Genomic DNA, 19,048 nt, shown 5'->3' with positions numbered 1-19,048 from the left:
CCTGTCTCCTGCGGAGCCGCTATTTCCCCATGGTCCTTACGGAGTCCCCAGCATCCACTACGGACTACGAGAAATAGAATTATCGGTAAGTAAATTCTTATTATTGACATTAATGAGCAGGTGTACAAGTGTACCTAATAAAGTGGCCACTGGGTGTAAGTATCCAAATGAAGCACACATATTACATATTACAAGGATACATAATTTGTACACAATAGAAAAAATTGTGGCTTACCAAATCCAATCTCAAAATTTAAATTGTAAGATGCATTTTTAAGGTTTTCAATTATGCATTTCACTTATTAGTCCTTTTTGCATCTTTTATTAATGTGAAGTATATCAAATGTCTGTTTTTTGTACAGTTGGCTAACCATTCATACCCAAGAGTAATTCTGCTCCATCTGTTTTCTGTTCCCTGAGACTTGTATGTGTAATTCAAATATGGGATAAAGTCTGTGAATAAGTAGGACAAGAATACAATCATATATTTTTTAACTTTGGTTTCATTTTTAGAATTTGATCTAAATATAAAACTCAAATTATTTATATACATTGTTATTAGTGCAGTAATATGGAATATATGGTTGATCTACGTATTGTCAGATACGTATGATGTACTGTTTCTCTAGCATCCAGTTGCTATATGATGCATTTTATACTGTATAAATGTAGGACATAAAGTGCTTGAGAAAAAACTTTTTATTTAATTTTAATATGTGGACCGCACCCATGACAAGCATATTATCTTTCATTAAAAAAGGATGAGGAAGAATCCATTAATAAAAATGTATGTTATCACAAAACCCACTAATTTAACTGTGGTTGGATTCTGTTACACAAGTGGGTTCTTTTTTTTATATAGTACAAAATTACGGACACCAGGGCGGGATTATAGGGGGGGGAAGGTCGCTACTCACACAGGAGCTGCTGGGTTTCTGGAAGTCCTGCTGCTGGGAGCTGGGGCTCTGTTATGCTGAGGGTGTAGCATTAGCCCATTACAAGTATAGATGCTGTATATTTGTAATGGGCAGGCTATAATGTGTATTTGGTGGGGGTGCAGTGTACACAGGGTGTGTGTGTGTGTGTGTGTGTGTGTGTGTGTGTGTGTGTGTGTGTGTGTGTGTGTGTGTGTGTGTGTGTGTGTCCTCATCCCTCCAGTGGCTGCCAGCGGCACCACAGAGTTGTGGAGCAGCGTTAGATTAATGTAACCATAAGTGGAAATAAAACAAAAGGTTACAAAATACAGTCAATTTTGAATATGAAAGGTTGTTATAAATGGCAACTGCCACACCAAAAAACCTACCCCTACCCCCACTCTCTATCTCTCCCCAGCACCCTCTCTCCATATTTAGCAAGTGTGAAACAGTTGATCAGTGTTTTTACGTAATTATCAGCAGGCTGCAACTTCTCCCTGCATGATCACTTTCATTTTCATTTGGTCTGTATGGCGGCCTTTAGTAGCCACTGGCGCACATAACAGAGGTGAGGAGCAGTTAGCCAATTATTATATAGGATGTCCATTATATCATTAGAGCTTAGACCAGTGTGTTGACAAAGTGTGTCTTACTCATACTATGCCACCAAAGGAGGTATCCTAATATATGATCTAATTATTCGTGGGCAGATAACATGATTTTTGACCGATGGTTATTATAGGACTATCCAATTATTTTTTATTGCCCGATAGATGTCCCATTTTTGGGTGATTACATATTGGATCCGGTATAAGTATCCAGACCCATGTGTTATCATAGAAAAATGGGGCTGCTGTCGCGGATTATGCATCGCTTACCTCCAATAAGTGCCGGCATTGGGGGCTAATTGGATAGCTCCCAGCGAATCCATTATCAGTGGTAAATGACAGCGGATAATTGGATACTCCCCTAAGTCTTTGCGTCTTGTGTTTTTGCTTGTGTTGGGCATTTATAGCCATCCAGTTTGCTAAAAGAAATAATATGCTATTAAATAATCTCGTACACAAAGCAATATGATTTTATTAACTGCTGGCAGAGACCTTTTTATAAGACCCTTTTTTTAATCACATTTTCATTATTTTTCTGGCTTTTATTTTAGGCCCGTGACCGTGTAAAGAATGGGTTAAGTAAGCTGTTGGAGACAAACATCCTTGTTGATAAAATGAAAGTAGAGCTGTCTGCTTTAGAGCCAGTGCTTAAACAAAAGTCTGTAGATGTGGATGCCTTAATGGAGAAATTGTCAGTAGATCAGGAAAATGCAGACCAGGTAAGAACTGTAAATACCTCAGACCAATCAGAAGAATAGGAACCGTTCTCAAACTCTTCCAGGTTTCTTTTTTTTATCTTAAATTACCTTACTGTTTTGTTAGTTCAGTGGATTAGGAAATACTGGTTTATTTGTTTCTTGATTACTTATGTATAATATCTTTTGTATTTGTTTTTTTATTTCCATTTGTATATGTACTATACTGTGCAACCCAAACTCATATTTTTTTAATTTTTATATACTGTATGATCAATAAAAATGTTTGATTGGCTGCATCAATGTGAACTCTCCAGTAGTTAGCACCAGAACTGGCTCTACCATTAGGCAGCATTAGGATGACTCCCCTGGGTCTAACTATCACTAAATGAAGGATGTCTATGAGAGAGGCATTCTTGTTAAACTTAAGGCAAGTGGCAGCTATTGAACTTCTAAAATGCCACTTCGACCTGAGGGCTGGATAGTGATTACTGGTGTGGAGAGAAAGGGGAGTGGTGGGGGTGACAGTAAGCTTAAGTACCTAGGGTGCTAGGAAACCTTGCACCTGCCCTGGTTACCACCTGTACCTTATTACTATCTGAATTGTACAATTCATCTGTTCCGCTTCAGCTTTTTATACTACTGGTCAGACGTCTTAATGATCAGTATATAAATAGCCATAGAATACAGATACTTTAAGAATAGAAGTATCCTTGAAATTACATTTGTTGTCACGACATAGGAACTTGCATTATGCCATGTACTGTGTTAATATCCCATAGCCCTAAAGTCAGATTGGCATAGCATTACTGTCTATTATTCTGTAATTGTGCTGGAACCTGTTTTTACCTCAACTCCTTAAAAGGGGCCTATGTATTCATAACCATGGAATTACTGCAATTATTATTTTAATGAAAATATCTTTGCTATATAATAAAGAATACTTGCAGGTACAACAGTAGCGAAAAACCATGCGAATTAGATAGCATCTGCATCAGAGGAGTCTTTCACCCGCATGGGCACAGTGACAGTTTCTGGGGCAGACCGGAGGCTGCTGGCCAAACTTTGAAAAGCTTAGCTCTTCAGAGCTTAGGTTAGACCAGTGGTCAGGGAACAGGGGTAAATTACCCCAAATGGGGTAAAAATGAAATTCCTGGCGGTAATGGACGGTCGCGCTGCCGAGACACAGCCCCGTCAAGCACCAGCCGGCTTGCGATGTAATGTGCTGACGTCACACCGCGCTCTCTCCTGCCCGCTCTGCGCTGTGCTCCTGGCCACCCTGTGCTGTGTTCCTGGTCGAGGTGTGACGTCACACCGTGCTCCCTCACACCCGCCCGCTGTCCTGTCCTCCCGCCCTCGGCCCGCCAACCCACACACAGAACTTGAAGTGTTCTGTGGCTGAACACATAACAGTGGGAAATTACCACTGACATTACTGAGGTGAGGATGTGACCATCTGTCTCCTAAAAGTCGTGTGCCCCCCCCCCCCCCCCCCCCCCCCCACCCCCCTTCCCCCTCATCCATCTCTCTTACATTCATTCTGGTGTTTTGGGGAGAAAGTAGTAATTAACCCATTCACTGCCAAAAAAATAATTGGCGAAATTAATAAAAAAATAAAAAAATGTGTGTGTGTATATACAGGTACACCACCGATTTTCCGGCATCCTCGGTTCCAGTGCCGTGCCGGATTATCGATTTTGCCGGATTAACGGTGGAAACTAATTTTCTCAACTATTGCCTGCACCGATATAGACTCGTGGTTACGCTTTATACCTGTACTATCACTGTTCTTGGAAGGCATAGCAGCACTACTGTCACTTGAACTGTCTGCGGACGCCATAACAGCCCCACTGTTGCTTGCTGTGTCACCTGCAGTGCCCTCAGAAGCTGTACTCACTGACACTTGTGCGCGCTGTGTCTTCCGCCCATGTGTGGTACTTGCTTTGACCTTGGATGCCAAAACAGCCCCACTGATGCTTGCTGTGTCACCTGCAGTGTCCGTGGAAGCTGTACCCACTGACACTTGCGCGTATTGCGTGTTACGCCCATGCGCAGAAAATGTTCCGGATTAAAGGATGTCCCTAACCCCCTTTAATTTTGATTTGTCCGGATTAAAAGAGGTTCCGGATCATCGGTTGCCGGAAAATCGGTGGTGTACCTGTAGATACACACACATATATATATATATATATATATATATACACACACACACAGTATCTCAGAAATGCCATATAAACAGTGATAACCAGTATATATGCACAATAATATATGATTTCCTTCCTTTCAAATCAAGGGGGTAATGTCGGCATATCTAAATATATTTTGGGGTAAAGGGTAAAAAAGTTCCCTGACCCCTGGTTTAGACCATAGTCTCCATTGATAATAATGGGTGTTGCGATCTGCAGAGCTAATTGTCCTTCTGTAAGAGATTAGGCTGTTAGCACATAGCAACAAGTCATACAATTATGCAGAAACTGCTGTAACTACATATTTTATAAAAATACTTGATAAATAGGCCCCTAAATCCCTTGCTAAAGACTGTCTGAGACTCTGAGTATAGTGCTAGCCTTATTACATCAGTACCAATCCATATTTGCCCTAACCAGCAAAAGCTGAGGCATCTCTTGCAAAAAGTACAACTTCCAATTCAGTGCACAACCTTAATTCAGTATAGATATTATTATAATATAAATGTTCTCCTAGGTAGCATTCAAGTAATAATGTTTAGAAAAATAAAATGCTAATTATTGTGAGGACATATTCTGCATTCATTTCAGATGAACATTTTCTTCCATATGTACAGTAGGTGCATTCATTAGCTCCATATACTGTCAATTATATTTCTATCTATCAGTCTCCATATACAGTACTTGGAATATACAAATACAATACTTAAACTTGTGATAACTCTCTTTCTCTTACGTCCTAGAGGATGCTGGGGACTCCGTAAGGACCATGGGGAATAGACGGGCTCCGCAGGAGACATGGGCACTAAAAAAAGAACTTTAGGTATGGGTGTGCACAGGCTCCTCCCTCTATGCCCCTCCTCCAGACCTCAGTTTAAGACTGTGCCCAGAGGAGACTGGGTGCACTACAGGGAGCTCTCCTGAGCTTCCTGAAAGAAAGTATTTTGTTAGGTTTTTTATTTTTCAGGGAGACCTGCTGGCAACAGGCTCCCTGCATCGTGGGACTGAGGAGAGAGAAGCAGACCTACTTAAGTGATAGGCTCTGCTTCTTAGGCTACTGGACACCATTAGCTCCAGAGGGAGTCAGAACGCAGGTCTCCCCTAGTGGTTCGTCCCGGAGCCGCGCCGCCGTCCTCCTCGCAGAGCCGGAAGATAGAAGCCGGGTGAGTATAGGAAGACAGAAGACTTCAAAGGCGGCAGAAGACTTCAGAGCTTCACTGAGGTAACGCGCGGCGGTAACGCTGCGCGCCATTGCTCCCTCACTGAACACACACAGCGCACACTGTTGGGTGCAGGGCACGGGGGGAGGGGGCGCCCTGGGCAGCAATGTATACCTCTAAGACTGGCTATACATATATATACACTTTTTTGTGGTATTTACAGTGAATCCCCGCCAGTTGTTTTAAAAGAGCGGGACCGAAGCCCGCCACTGAGGGGGCGGGGCTTCTCCCTCAGCACTCACCAGCGCCATTTTCTCCACAGCACACGCTGAGAAGCTGGCTCCCCGGACTCTCCCCTGCTGATCACCAGTGACAGAGGGTTTTAAAGAAGGGGGGGAGGGGGCACATAATTTGGCGCAGTACATGTATAAAGAAGCGCTGTATCTGGGTAATTTTTTCCAGGGTATTGGCGCTGGGTATGTGCTGGCATACTCTCTCTCTGTCTCTCCAAAGGGCCTTGTGGGGGAACTGTCTCCAGATTAGAGCTTTCCCTGAGTGTGTGAAGTGTCGGTACGTGTGTGTCGGCATGTCTGAAGCGGAAGGCTCTCCTAGGGATGAGGTGGAACGCATGAGTGTGGTGTCTCCGTCGGCAACGCCGACACATGACTGGATGGATATGTGGAATATTTTAAATGCAAACGTGAAATTATTGCACAAACGTTTGGACGAAGCAGAGTCCAGGGATGGTACAGGGGGTCATGCCCTGCCTTTCCCTATGTCACACGGGCCTTCTGGGTCTCAAAAACGCCCACTTTCTCCGGTAGTCGACACAGATACCGACACGGATTCTGAATCCAGTGTCGATTATGATGACGCGAGGTTGCAGCCAAAATTGGCAAAGAGTATTCATTATATGATTATTGCTATAAAGGATGTGCTGCATATTATAGATGACCCCGCTGTACCTAATCCAAAGATCCACATGTTCAAAGAAAAGAAGCCTGAGGTTACTTTTCCACCTTCTTTTGAATTAAATGAGTTATTTGAAAGTGCTTGGGAAACTGCAGATTCCCAAAAGGATTCTTATGGCGTATCCTTTCCCGAAAAAGGACAGGATACGGTGGGAATCCTCCCCAAGGGTGGACAAAGCGTTGACGCGCCTTTCCAAAAAGGTGGCGCTGCCGTCTCAGGATACCGCTGCTCTCAGGGATCCTGCTGATCGCAAGCAGGAAACTACCTTGAAGTCGATTTACACACATACCGGTACATTACTCAGGCCGGCAATAGCGTCGGCTTGGGTTTGTAGCACTGTAATAGCGTGGACCGATACCTTATCTGCTGATATGGATACGATGGATAAGGAAACTATTTTCTCTGACGTCCTAGTGGATGCTGGGAACTCCGTAAGGACCATGGGGAATAGACGGGCTCCGCAGGAGACTGGGCACTCTAAAAGAAAGATTAGGTACTATCTGGTGTGCACTGGCTCCTCCCACTATGACCCTCCTCCAGACCTCAGTTAGATTTCTGTGCCCGGCCGAGCTGGATGCACACTAGGGGCTCTCCTGAGCTCCTAGAAAGAAAGTTTATTTTAGGTTTTTTATTTTACAGTGAGACCTGCTGGCAACAGGCTCACTGCATCGAGGGACTAAGGGGAGAAGAAGCGAACCTACCTGCTTGCAGCTAGCTTGGGCTTCTTAGGCTACTGGACACCATTAGCTCCAGAGGGATCGACCGCAGGACCCGACCTTGGTGTTCGTTCCCGGAGCCGCGCCGCCGTCCCCCTTACAGAGCCAGAAGCAAGAAGAGGTCCGGAAAATCGGCGGCAGAAGACTTCGGTCTTCACCAAGGTAGCGCACAGCACTGCAGCTGTGTGCCATTGCTCCTCATGCACACTTCACACTCCGGTCACTGAGGGTGCAGGGCGCTGGGGGGGGCGCCCTGAGGGCAATATATGACACCTTGGCTGGCAAATCTACATCATATATAGTCCTAGAGGCTATATAGATGTAAAATTACCCCTGCCAGTATTCCAGAAAAAGCGGGAGAAAGTCAGTTGAAAAAGGGGCGGGGCTTCTCCCTCAGCACACTGGCGCCATTTTCTCTTCACAGTGCAGCTGGAAGACAGCTCCACAGGCTCTCCCCTGTAGTTTTCAGGCTCAAAGGGTTAAAAAGAGAGGGGGGGCACAAAATTTAGGCGCAATATTGTATATACAAGCAGCTATTGGGAAAAATTCACTCAATATAGTGTTAATCCCAAAATTATATAGCGCTCTGGTGTGTGCTGGCATACTCTCTCTCTGTCTCCCCAAAGGGCTGTGTGGGGTCCTGTCCTCAGTCAGAGCATTCCCTGTGTGTGTGTGCGGTGTGTCGGTACGGCTGTGTCGACACGTTTGATGAGGAGGCTTATGTGATGGCAGAGCAGATGCCGATAAATGTGATGTCGCCCCCTGTGGGGCCGACACCAGAGTGGATGGATAGGTGGAAGGTATAAACCGACAGTGTCAACTCCTTACATAAAAGGCTGGATGACGTAACAGCTATGGGACAGCCGGCTTCTCAGCCCGCGCCTACCCAGGCATCTCAAAGGCCATCAGGGGCTCAAAAACGCCCGCTCCCTCAGATGGCAGACACAGATGTCGACACGGAGTCTGACTCCAGTGTCGACGAGGTTGAGACATATACACAATCCACTAGGAACATCCGTTACATGATCCCGGCAATAAAAAATGTGTTACACATTTCTGACATTAACCCAAGTACCACTAAAAAAGGGTTTTATGTTTGGGGAGAAAAAGCAGGCAGTGTTTTGTTCCCCCATCAAATGAGTGAATGAAGTGTGAAAAAGCGTGGGTTCCCCCGATAAGAAACTGGTAATTTCTAAAAAGTTACTGATGGCGTACCCTTTCCCGCCAGAGGATAAGTTACGCTGGGAGATATCCCCTAGGGTGGATAAGGGGCTCACACGTTTGTCAAAAAAGGTGGCATGCCGTCTTAGGATACGGCCACTTTGAAGGTACCTGCTGATAAAAAGCAGGAGGCTATCCTGAAGTCTGTATTTACACACTCAGGTACTAGACTGAGACCTGCAGATAGTGCTGCTGCAGCGTGGTCTGTAACCCTGTCAAACAGGGATACTATTTTGCGAACATAAGATGTCGTCTTATATATGAGGGATGCACAGAGGGATATTTTGCCGGCTGGCATCCAGAATTAATGCAATGTCCATTCTGTCAGGAGGGTATTAGAGACCCGACACTGGACAGGTGATGCTGACTTTAAAAGGCACATAGAGCCTTATAAGGGTGAGGAATTGTTTGGGGATGGTCTCTGGGACCTCGTATCCATAGCAACAGCTGGGAAGAAATTTTTTTACCTCAGGTTTCCTCACAGCCTAAGAAAGCACTGTATTATCAGGTACAGTCCTTTCAGCTTCAGAAAAGCAAGTGGGTCAAAGGCGCTTCCTTTCTGCACAGAGACGAGGGAAGAGGGAAAAAGCTGCACCAGTCAGCCAGTTCCCAGAATCAAAATTCTTCCCCCGCTTCCTCTGAGTCCACCGCATGACGCGGGGGCTCCACAGGCGTAGCCAGGTACGGTGGGGGGCCGCCTCAAAAATTTCAGCGATCAGTGGGCTCGCTCACAGGTGGATCCCTGGATCCTTCAAGTAGTATCTCAGGGGTACAAGCTGGAATTCGAGGCGTATCCCCCCCGCCGTTTCCTCAAATCTGCCTTGCCGACAACTCCCTCAGGCAGGGAGGCTGTGCTAGAGGCAATTCACAAGCTGTATTCCCAGCAGGTGATAGTCAAGGTGCCCCTACTTCAACAAGGACGGGGTTACTATTCCACACTGTTTGTGGTACCGAAACCGGACGGTTCGGTGAGACCCATTTTAAATTTGAAATCCTTGAACACATACATAAAAAAATTCAAGTTCAAGATGGAATCGCTCAGGGCGGTTATTGCAAGCCTGGAGGAGGGGGATTACATGGTATCCCTGGACATCAAGGATGCTTACCTACTTGTCCCCTTTTACCATCCTCACCAGGAGTACCTCAGATTTGTGGTACAGGATTGCCATTACCAATTCCAAACACTGCCGTTTGGACTGTCCACGGCACCGAGGGTCTTTACCAAGGTAATGGCAGAAATGATGATACTCCTTCAAAAAAAGGGAGTTTTAATTATCCCTTACTTGGACGATCTCCTTATAAAGGCGAGGTCCAAGGAGCAGTTGTTGGTCGGAGTAGCACTATCTCGGGAAGTGCTACAACAGCACGGATGGATTCTATACATTCCAAAGTCACAGCTGGTTCCTACCACACGCCTACTGTTCCTGGGGATGGTTCTGGACACAGAACAGAAAAGTGTTTCTCCCGCAGGAGAAAGCCAAGGAGCTGTCATCTCTAGTCAGAGACCTCCTGAAACCAAAACAGGTATCGGTGCATCACTGCACACGAGTCCTGGGAAAAATGGTAGCTTCTTACGAAGCAAAATTCCATTCGGCAGGTTCCATGCAAGAACCTTTCAGTGGGACCTCTTGGACAAGTGGTCGGGATCGCATCTTCAGATGCATCGGCTGATAACCCTGTCTCCAAGGACCAGGGTATCTCTACTGTGGTGGCTGCAGAGTGCTCATCTTCAAGAGGGCCGCAGATTCGGCATACAGGACTGGGTCCTGGTAACCACGGATGCCAGCCTTCGAGGCTGGGGGGCATTCACACAGGGAAGAAATTTCCAAGGACTTTGGTCAAGTCAGGAGTCGTCCCTACACATAAATATTCTGGAACTGAGGGCCATTTACAATGCCCTAAGTCTGGCAAGGCCTCTGCTTCAAAACCAGCCGGTACTGATCCAATCAGACAACATCACGGCAGTCGCCCATGTAAACCGACAGGGCGGCACAAGAAGCAGGATGGCGATGGCAGAAGCCACAAGGATTCTCCGATGGGCGGAAAATCACGTCTTAGCACTGTCAGCAGTGTTCATTCCGGGAGTGGACAACTGGGAAGCAGACTTCCTCAGCAGACACGACCTACACCCGGGAGAGTGGGGACTTCATCCAGAAGTCTTCCAACTGTTGGTAAACCGTTGGGAAAGGCCACAGGTGGACATGATGGCGTCCCGCCTAAACAAAAAACTAGATATTGCGCCAGGTCAAGGGACCCTCAGGCAATAGCTGTGGACGCTCTAGTGACACCGTGGGTGTACCAGTCGGTTTATGTATTCCCTCCTCTGCCTCTCATACCAAAGGTACTGAGAATAATAAGAAAACGAGGAGTAAGAACGATACTCGTGGTTCCGGATGGGCCAAGAAGAGCTTGGTACCCAGATCTTCAAGAAATGATATCAGAGGACCCATGGCCTCTACCGCTCAGACAGGATCTGCTACAGCAGGTGCCCTGTCTGTTCCAAGACTTACCGTGGCTGCGTTTGACGGCATGGCGGTTGAATTCCGGATCCTAAAGGAAAAGGGCATTCCGGAAGAAGTCATTCCTACGCTGATAAAAGCCAGGAAAGAAGTAACCGCAAACCATTATCACCGTATTTGGCGAAAATATGTTGCGTGGTGTGAGGCCAGGAAGGCCCCAACAGAGGAATTTCAGCTGGGTCGTTTTCTGCACTTCCTACAGTCAGGGGTGACTATGGGCCTAAAATTGGGTTCCATTAAGGTCCATATTTCGGCTCTGTCGATTTTCTTCCAGAAAGAACTGGCTTCACTGCCTGGAGTTCAGACATTTGTAAAGGGAGTGCTACATATTCAGCCCCCTTTTGTGCCTCCTGTGGCACCTTGGGATCTCAACGTGGTGTTGAGTTTCTTAAAATCACATTGGTTTGAGCCACTTAAAACTGTGGATTTGAAATATCTCACGTGGAAAGTGGTCATGTTATTGGCCTTGGCTTGGGCCAGGCGTGTGTCAGAATTGGCGGCTTTGTCATGTAAAAGCCCTTATCTGATTTTCCATATGGATAGGGCAGAATTGAGGACTCGTCCCCAGTTTCTCCCTAAGGTGGTATCAGCTTTTCACTTGAACCAACCTATTGTAGTGCCTGCGGCTACTAGGGACTTGGAAGATTCCAAGTTACTGGACGTAGTCAGGGCCTTAAACATTTATATTTCCAGGACGGCTGGAGTCAGGAAAACTGACTCGCTTTTTATCCTGTAGGCACCCAACAAAATAGGTGCTCCTGCTTCTAAGCAGACTATAGCTCGCTGAATTTGTAGCACAATTCAGCTGGAGCATTCTGCGGCTGGATTGCCGCATCCTAGATCAGTAAAAGCCCATTCCACGAGGAAAGTGGGCTCATCTTGGGCGGCTGCCCGAGGGGTCTCGGCTTTACAATTTTGCCGAGCTGCAACTTGGTCAGGGGCAAACACGTTTGCTAAATTCTACAAAATTGATACCCTGGCTGAGGAGGACCTTGAGTTCTCTCATTCGGTGCTGCAGAGTCATCCGCACTCTCCCGCCCGTTTGGGAGCTTTGGTATAATCCCCATGGTCCTTACGAAGTTCCCAGCATCCACTAGGACGTCAGAGAAAATAAGGTTTTACTCACCGGTAAATCTATTTCTCGTAGTCCGTAGTGGATGCTGGGCGCCCATCCCAAGTGCGGATTGTCTGCAATACTTGTATGTAGTTATTGCCTAACTAAGGGTTATTGTTGAGCCATCTGTTGAGAGGCTCAGTTATATTTCATACTGTTAACTGGGTGTAGTATCACGAGTTATACGGTGTGATTGGTGTGGCTGGTATGAGTCTTACCCGGGATTCAAAATCCTTCCTTATTGTGTCAGCTCTTCCGGGCACAGTATCCTAACTGAGGTCTGGAGGAGGGTCATAGTGGGAGGAGCCAGTGCACACCAGATAGTACCTAATCTTTCTTTTAGAGTGCCCAGTCTCCTGCGGAGCCCGTCTATTCCCCATGGTCCTTACGGAGTTCCCAGCATCCACTACGGACTACGAGAAATAGATTTACCGGTGAGTAAAATCTTATTTTATTGACCCTGGGCCATATTAAGGATGCGGTCCTTTATATGAGGGAGGCTCAGAGGGATGTGGGCATACTGGGGTCCAGAGCGAACGCTATGGCAATTTCTTCCAGGCGAGCACTGTGGACCCGACAGTGGTCGGGTGATGCCGACTCGAAACGGGCTACTGCAGGTAAATCAACCTTTTTACCTTATGTTTCCTCACAGCTTAAGAAAGCGCCACGTTATCAGATGCAGTCCTTTCGGTTGCATAAATCCAAGAGAGCTCGGGGATCTTACTTTCTTGCCAGAGGTAAGGGCAAAGGGAAAAAGCTGCCAGCTACAGCCAGTTCCCAAGAACAAAAGTCCTCCCCAGCTTCTACTAAATCCACCGCATGACGCTGGGGCTCCGCGGGGGGAGTCCGCTCCTGTGGGGGCACGTCTTCGTCTTTTCAGCCAAGTCTGGGTTCATTCTCAGGTGGATCCCTGGGCAATAGACATTGTTTTCCAGGGGTACAAGCTGGAATTCAAAGAGGTGCCTCCTCGCCGGTTTTTCAAATCGTCACTGCCGACTTCTTCCCCAGAGAGGGAGGTAGTTTTGGCAGCAATTCAGAAGTTGTGCCTTCAACAAGTGGTGGTCAAAGTTCCCCTGCTGCAGCAGGGGATGGGCTATTACTCAACCCTGTTTGTGGTCCCGAAACTGGACGGTTCGGTCAGACCCATTCTGAATTTAAAATCCTTAAACCTATACTTAAAGAGGTTCAAGTTCAAGATGGAATCGCCCAGAGCGGTCATCGCAAGTCTGGAAGGGGGAGATTATATGATGTCCCTAGACATAAAGGATGCATACCTTCATGTCCCCATATATCAACCTCATCAGGCGTTCCTGAGATTTGTGGTGCAGAATTGTCATTACCAATTTCAGACGTTGCCATTTGGGCTTTCCACGGCCCCAAGGATTTTTAACAAATTAATGGCAGAGATGATGGTGCTACTGCGCAAGCAGGGTGTCACAATTATCCCTTACTTGGACGATCTCCTGATAAAAGCGAGATCAGGAGAACAGTTGCTGGACAGCGTATCCCTCTCCCTGAGGGTGTTGCAACAACACGGTTGGATTCTCAATCTACCGAAGTCACAGTTAGTTCCAACGACCTGATTGCCTTTCTTAGGCATGATTCTGGACACGGAACAAAAGAGGGTCTTTCTCCCGATGGAAAAGGCCCAGGAACTTCAGAACTTGGTCACGGACCTGTTAAAGCCAGACAGGGTGTCGGTACATCACTGCACTCGAGTTCTGGGAAAGATGGTGGCGTCTTACGAGGCCATTCCATTCGGCAGGTTCCATGCCAGGACTTTTCAGTGGGACCTTCTGGACAAGTGGTCCGGGTCACATCTACAGATTCATCAGATGATCCGCCTGTCCCCCAGGGCCAGGGTATCTCTCTTGTGGTGGCTGCAGAGTGCTCACCTTCTAGAGGGTCGCAGGTTCGGCATTCAGGACTTGCTTCTGGTGACCACGGACGTGAGCCTCCGAGGATTGGGGGCAGTCACACAGGGAAGAAACTTCCAAGGTCTGTGGTCAAGCCAGGAGACTTGTCTACACATCAACGTACTGGAATTAAGGGCCATATACAACGGCCTTCGTCAAGCATTACTTCGAGGTCTACCGGTTCTGATTCAGTCAGACAACATCACAGCAGTGGCTCAGGTAAACCACCAAGGCGGCACAAGGAGCAGAGTGGCAATGGCAGAAGCCTCAAAGATTCTTCGATGGGCGGAGAGTCATGTAAGCGCGCTGTCAGCAGTCTTCATTCCGGGAGTGGACAACTGGGAGGCAGACTTCCTAAGCAGACACGATCTGCATCCAGGAGAGTGGGGACTTCATCAGGAAGTCTTCGCAGAGATTGCAAGTCAGTGGGGGCTCCCTCAAATAGACATGATGGCTTCATGCCTCAACAATAAACTTCCGAGATATTGCGCCAGGTCAAAGGACCCTCAGGCGGTAGCAGTGGACGCCCTGGTGACACCGTGGGTGTTCCAGTCGGTCTATGTGTTTCCTTCTCTTCCTCTCATCTCAAAGATACTGAGAATCATAAGACGAAGAGGGATTCAGACAATTCTCATTGTTCCAGATTGGCCTCGAAGGGCCTGGTATCCGGATCTGCAGGAAATGCTCACAGAAGATCCGTGGCCTCTTCCTCTCAGGGAAGACCTGTTACAACAAGGGCCCTGTCTGTTCCAGGACTTACCACGACTGCGTTTGACGGCATGGCGGTTGAACGCAGGATCCTAGCGAAGAAGGGCATTCCGGATGAGGTCATTCCTACTCTGATAAAGGCTAGGAAGGAGGTGACATCGAAACATTATCACCGTATCTGGAGGAAGTATGTATCTTGGTGCGAAGCCAGGACTGCTCCTCCGGAAGAATTCCATCTGGGCCGTTTTCTCCACTTCCTGCAAACGGGAGTGAATTTGGGCCTAAAGTTAGGCTCCATTAAGGTTCAGATTTCGGCCCTATCCATTTTCTTTCAAAATGAATTGGCTTCTCTTCCAGAAGTCCAGACTTTCGTGAAAGGGGTGCTGCATATCCAGCCTCCTTTTGTGCCTCCGGTGGCACCATGGGACCTTAACGTGGTGTTATGGTTTCTTAAGTTTCACTGGTTTGAACCTCTTCAAACTGTTGAATTGAAGTATCTGACTTGGAAAGTATTCCGAGTCCCTGGATGTGGTCAGGGCATTGAAAATTTATGTGGCCAGAACGGCTCGGGTTAGGAAAACCCTGTTTATCCTGTATGCAGCCAACAAAGTTGGCGCTCCTGCGTCTAAGCAGACTATTGCTCGCTGGATCTGTAACACGATTCAGCAGGCTCATTCTGCGGCGGGATTGCCGTTACCGAATTCGGTAAAGGCCCATTCCACTAGGAAGGTGGGCTCTTCTTGGGCGGCTGCCCGAGGCGTCTCGGCTTTACAACTTTGCCGAGCGGCGACTTGGTCGGGTTCAAACACTTTTGCAAAATTCTACAAGTTTGATACCCTGGCTGATGAGGACCTAATGTTTGCTCATTCGGTGCTGCAAAGTCATCCGCACTCTCCCGCCCGTTTTGGAGCTTTGGTATAATCCCCATGGTCCTTACGGAGTCCCCAGCATCCTCTAGGACGTAAGAGAAAATAAGATTTTAAACCTACCGGTAAATCTTTTTCTCCTAGTCCGTAGTGGATGCTGGGCGCCCGTCCCAGTGCGGACAACATCCTGCAAGACTTGTATATAGTTGTTGCTTACATAAGGGTTATGTTTTCAGTTTGGATCAGTTTTGGACTGATACTGGTTTTGTTTCATATTGTTGACTGGTTCGTGTATCCCATGTTATACGGCGTGAATGATGTGGCTGGTATGAATCTTGCCCTTGGATTTCCAAAATCCTTTCCTCGTACTGTCCATCTCCTCTGGGCACAGTTTCTCTAACTGAGGTCTGGAGGAGGGGCATAGAGGGAGGAGCCAGTGCACACCCATACCTAAAGTTCTTTTTTAGTGCCCATGTCTCCTGCGGAGCCCGTTTATTCCCCATGGTCATTACGGAGTCCCCAGCATCCTCTACGGACTAGGAGAAAAAGATTTACCGGTAGGTTTAAAATCTTATTTTTAGTGGTAAACTTTAAATTATTACCTGAGCAAACAGCAAATGGAATTAGAAATAATGATGTAAAATATAATTGCATTCTGGAGAATCTAGGATATGTTATCTACCCTTAGGCTTGCAGTGCTGAAGCACTCAGTAGCTTTAACATTTATGCTTTTATCCTCGCAGGTGCGGAGCATTGTAAAAGAAGATGAGGCGATTGCCAAAGTCAAAGCCGAAGAGACTCAGGCAATCGCTGATGATGCCCAGAGAGACCTTGATGAGGCAATGCCTGCTCTAGAAGCTGCAAATAAAGCTTTAGACTCTTTGGATAAAGCAGATATATCTGAAATCCGAGTGTTCACTAAACCACCAGATTTGGTCGTGACAGTTATGGAGGCCATAAGCATTCTACTAAATGCAAAGTAAGGAGTGTTCTGAATATTTATAATTCATATTTATAGAACCTATTCAATAAAAAATATAAATTAATAATTATAGGTTGTTTTGAATCCTTTTCCTTTTAATTCAGTTAGTTAAATCCCATCTTAGATACATAAAAAGTTTTGTTTTGTTTTTTTTTTGCTAATATTTCAATCTCCTAACTAGATTTTTTTTTTCTATATAACATAAAATAGATTCTAGATAAATATAAATAGTGAGGAAAACCAAGGAGAATTTACCAGAATGTGGCTTCCTCCATTTACTATTCAGACCATTACTAGTTAAGGGATGCAGTTAATATGCCGGCTGTTGGGATCCCAGTGTTCAGGATACCGACGCCGAAATCCCGACAGCTGACAATGCTGCCAGCCAGAATCCTGGCGCACCAGGTCTGCTCTCACCCATAGGGGGTTATTCAATAAGTGCCGGAAGCTGCCGTCTTGTCGGAAAGACGGTAGCTTCCGACAGAAATACAGTAGGTCGGAAGGGGTTCCGACCTATTCATTAGTGGCAGTTTTTTTCCGACAAGTCAGGAATTCCCAACTTGTCGGAAAACACGTTGATCGGCGGAATAGCCACGGATCCACGCGCTTTTGTTGGAAACAAGGCCAAATCCGACAGGATTTGTCCCCGTTTCCAACAACCTCAATCTGACTTTTAAAAAAGTCATATTGAGGTGAGCGGAGCAGTGGCCTATGGTGGTCGGTGTGGCCGCTATGGGGAGCGGTGCAGCGGCTAGGGGGATGAGAGGTACTTTGATGGCTGTCCTCCGGCCGGTACCTCTCTCCCTGCAGCGCGGCACTGGGCGTTTTGTGCGGCTCCAGCAGCTCCCTGTGTTCTCACACACGGGGAGCTGCTGACAGCCGCACAGATACCGGGCAAATCCAATAGTCGGATTAGGCTCAAATCCTACAGTCGGATTTGCCCACTCTTTGAATGGGAGTTGTCGGATCCATCCCGACAAATGCATGTCGGAATGAATCCGGCTCTTATTGAATATACCCCATAGAGTGGGAATCGATCCTGTCGCAAGCGCAGCGAGACTCTTATCGCTCGCCCCGCTGCCGGTATTCTGGTGGGCGGGATGACGCTGCCGGGATATTGACAGCTGGCATCCCCTTCGCCGGTATAACGTATGTAATTGACTAGTTTCACATAAAGTGTATTTAGTAGGATCCAAACAAACTAAACCTTGCAGGTGACATCACATTGCACCAGATGTTATCCCCACATAGTATACCAACAAGTATATCCTGTTAGCTGCACAAATCAGGTTTTGCGATAAAAACAGTGCTTCTTATCGCAATTGCGAAAACTTGGTATCCAGTTAGCTGCGAAAAGTCTCCATAGGTTTTAGCGAAAATTTGCTTTAACTATCTCTGAGCAGGTGATATGTAGTGCAAAATCCCTATTTTAAGGTAATAATATGGAGATTTGGTTCAGAATCCCAGGGACACCCCCTTGAATGACTAATTATGCACTTAGAAGTTTTAATTGGACAATAATGTAAATTTTTGGGTAAAAAAATGCTGAAAATTCGGGTACAAGGTATGGGACAGTTATATTTCGGTGCTTTATGAGTGGAACATTAGGCTTGCAGGTGAGAGTAGTAACGGTTTTTAAAAACGTATTAAAAAGTGCCTATAAATGACCCAAATATATACTTATACCCATTTTTATGTACTAGTTTAGTGAGAGTCCTTATTTTACTGGAAAAAATGCTTTCTATCATATTTTACTTTTTTTTTTAAAAAATGCATATACCAGTCATTTGACCGAAGTACACCAGATAGTTTTATTATAGCCACTATTAGACTTCTATAATGTATTCCTGTATTAGTAATGCTTTTTTTTGGGGTACAGTCAGATTTCACCATTTTCTCATATAATTAATCTCTGGTTTTGCCGGCTATAAAAATCGTGCTATTCCTGTTTTTGCATTTCTGGAATAGGATAGGTGCGGAAAATGAGAGTTTGCATACCCCAATAAGCCATTTTCACAGTAACTTTCGTGCGATAGGTGCGAAAAGTTGACCTGTGATAAATTGCCTAGTTTTTACGGCCATTAGGATTAGTATTATTTATTTATTATTTATTACCAGTTATTTATATAGCGCACACATATTCCGCAGCGCTTTACAGAGAATATCCCTCAGTATACTGGTATAGAGGGCCTAATTCAGCATGGAAGTGTGCTGATGCCCTGTGAAGTGCGTGCATGCGCAGAAGCCGCATCAGTGTAATAAATCATAGATGTGTGATTTTTCGTACATCTACGATCCATGCTGAATTAGGCCCAGAGACATGTCTCACACAGCACAGTGATCGCTGGCCAAGACCATTCCTGTGGCTAGTCTAGAGACTACAGAGCCCATTCTTTGCTGGCTAGTGTAAAATACAGAAACCAATACTTGGTAATGTATTATATCGACCCCACTCTCCAGTCACCAGCATA

The 19,048-nt window shown here is 46.2% G+C and overlaps 1 protein-coding gene across 1 annotated transcript in view; it reads left to right on the top strand.

Annotated features, from left to right (window-relative positions):
- Positions 1 to 19,048, top strand: part of DNAH6 (dynein axonemal heavy chain 6) — a 679,574-nt gene that overhangs the window by 414,413 nt on the left and 246,113 nt on the right. The window contains exons 50-51 of the mRNA XM_063919567.1: positions 2,074 to 2,241; positions 16,339 to 16,574. Of these exons, the coding sequence (XP_063775637.1) occupies positions 2,074 to 2,241; positions 16,339 to 16,574 (404 nt within the window). The remainder of the gene's footprint in view (positions 1 to 2,073; positions 2,242 to 16,338; positions 16,575 to 19,048) is intronic.

This window comes from Pseudophryne corroboree, chromosome 1, assembly GCF_028390025.1.
Source record: "Pseudophryne corroboree isolate aPseCor3 chromosome 1, aPseCor3.hap2, whole genome shotgun sequence".
Classification (NCBI taxonomy): Eukaryota; Metazoa; Chordata; class Amphibia; order Anura; family Myobatrachidae; genus Pseudophryne; species Pseudophryne corroboree.
The sequence above is the reverse complement of the archived record's forward strand: the minus strand, read 5'-3'. Positions and strand labels throughout refer to the sequence as shown.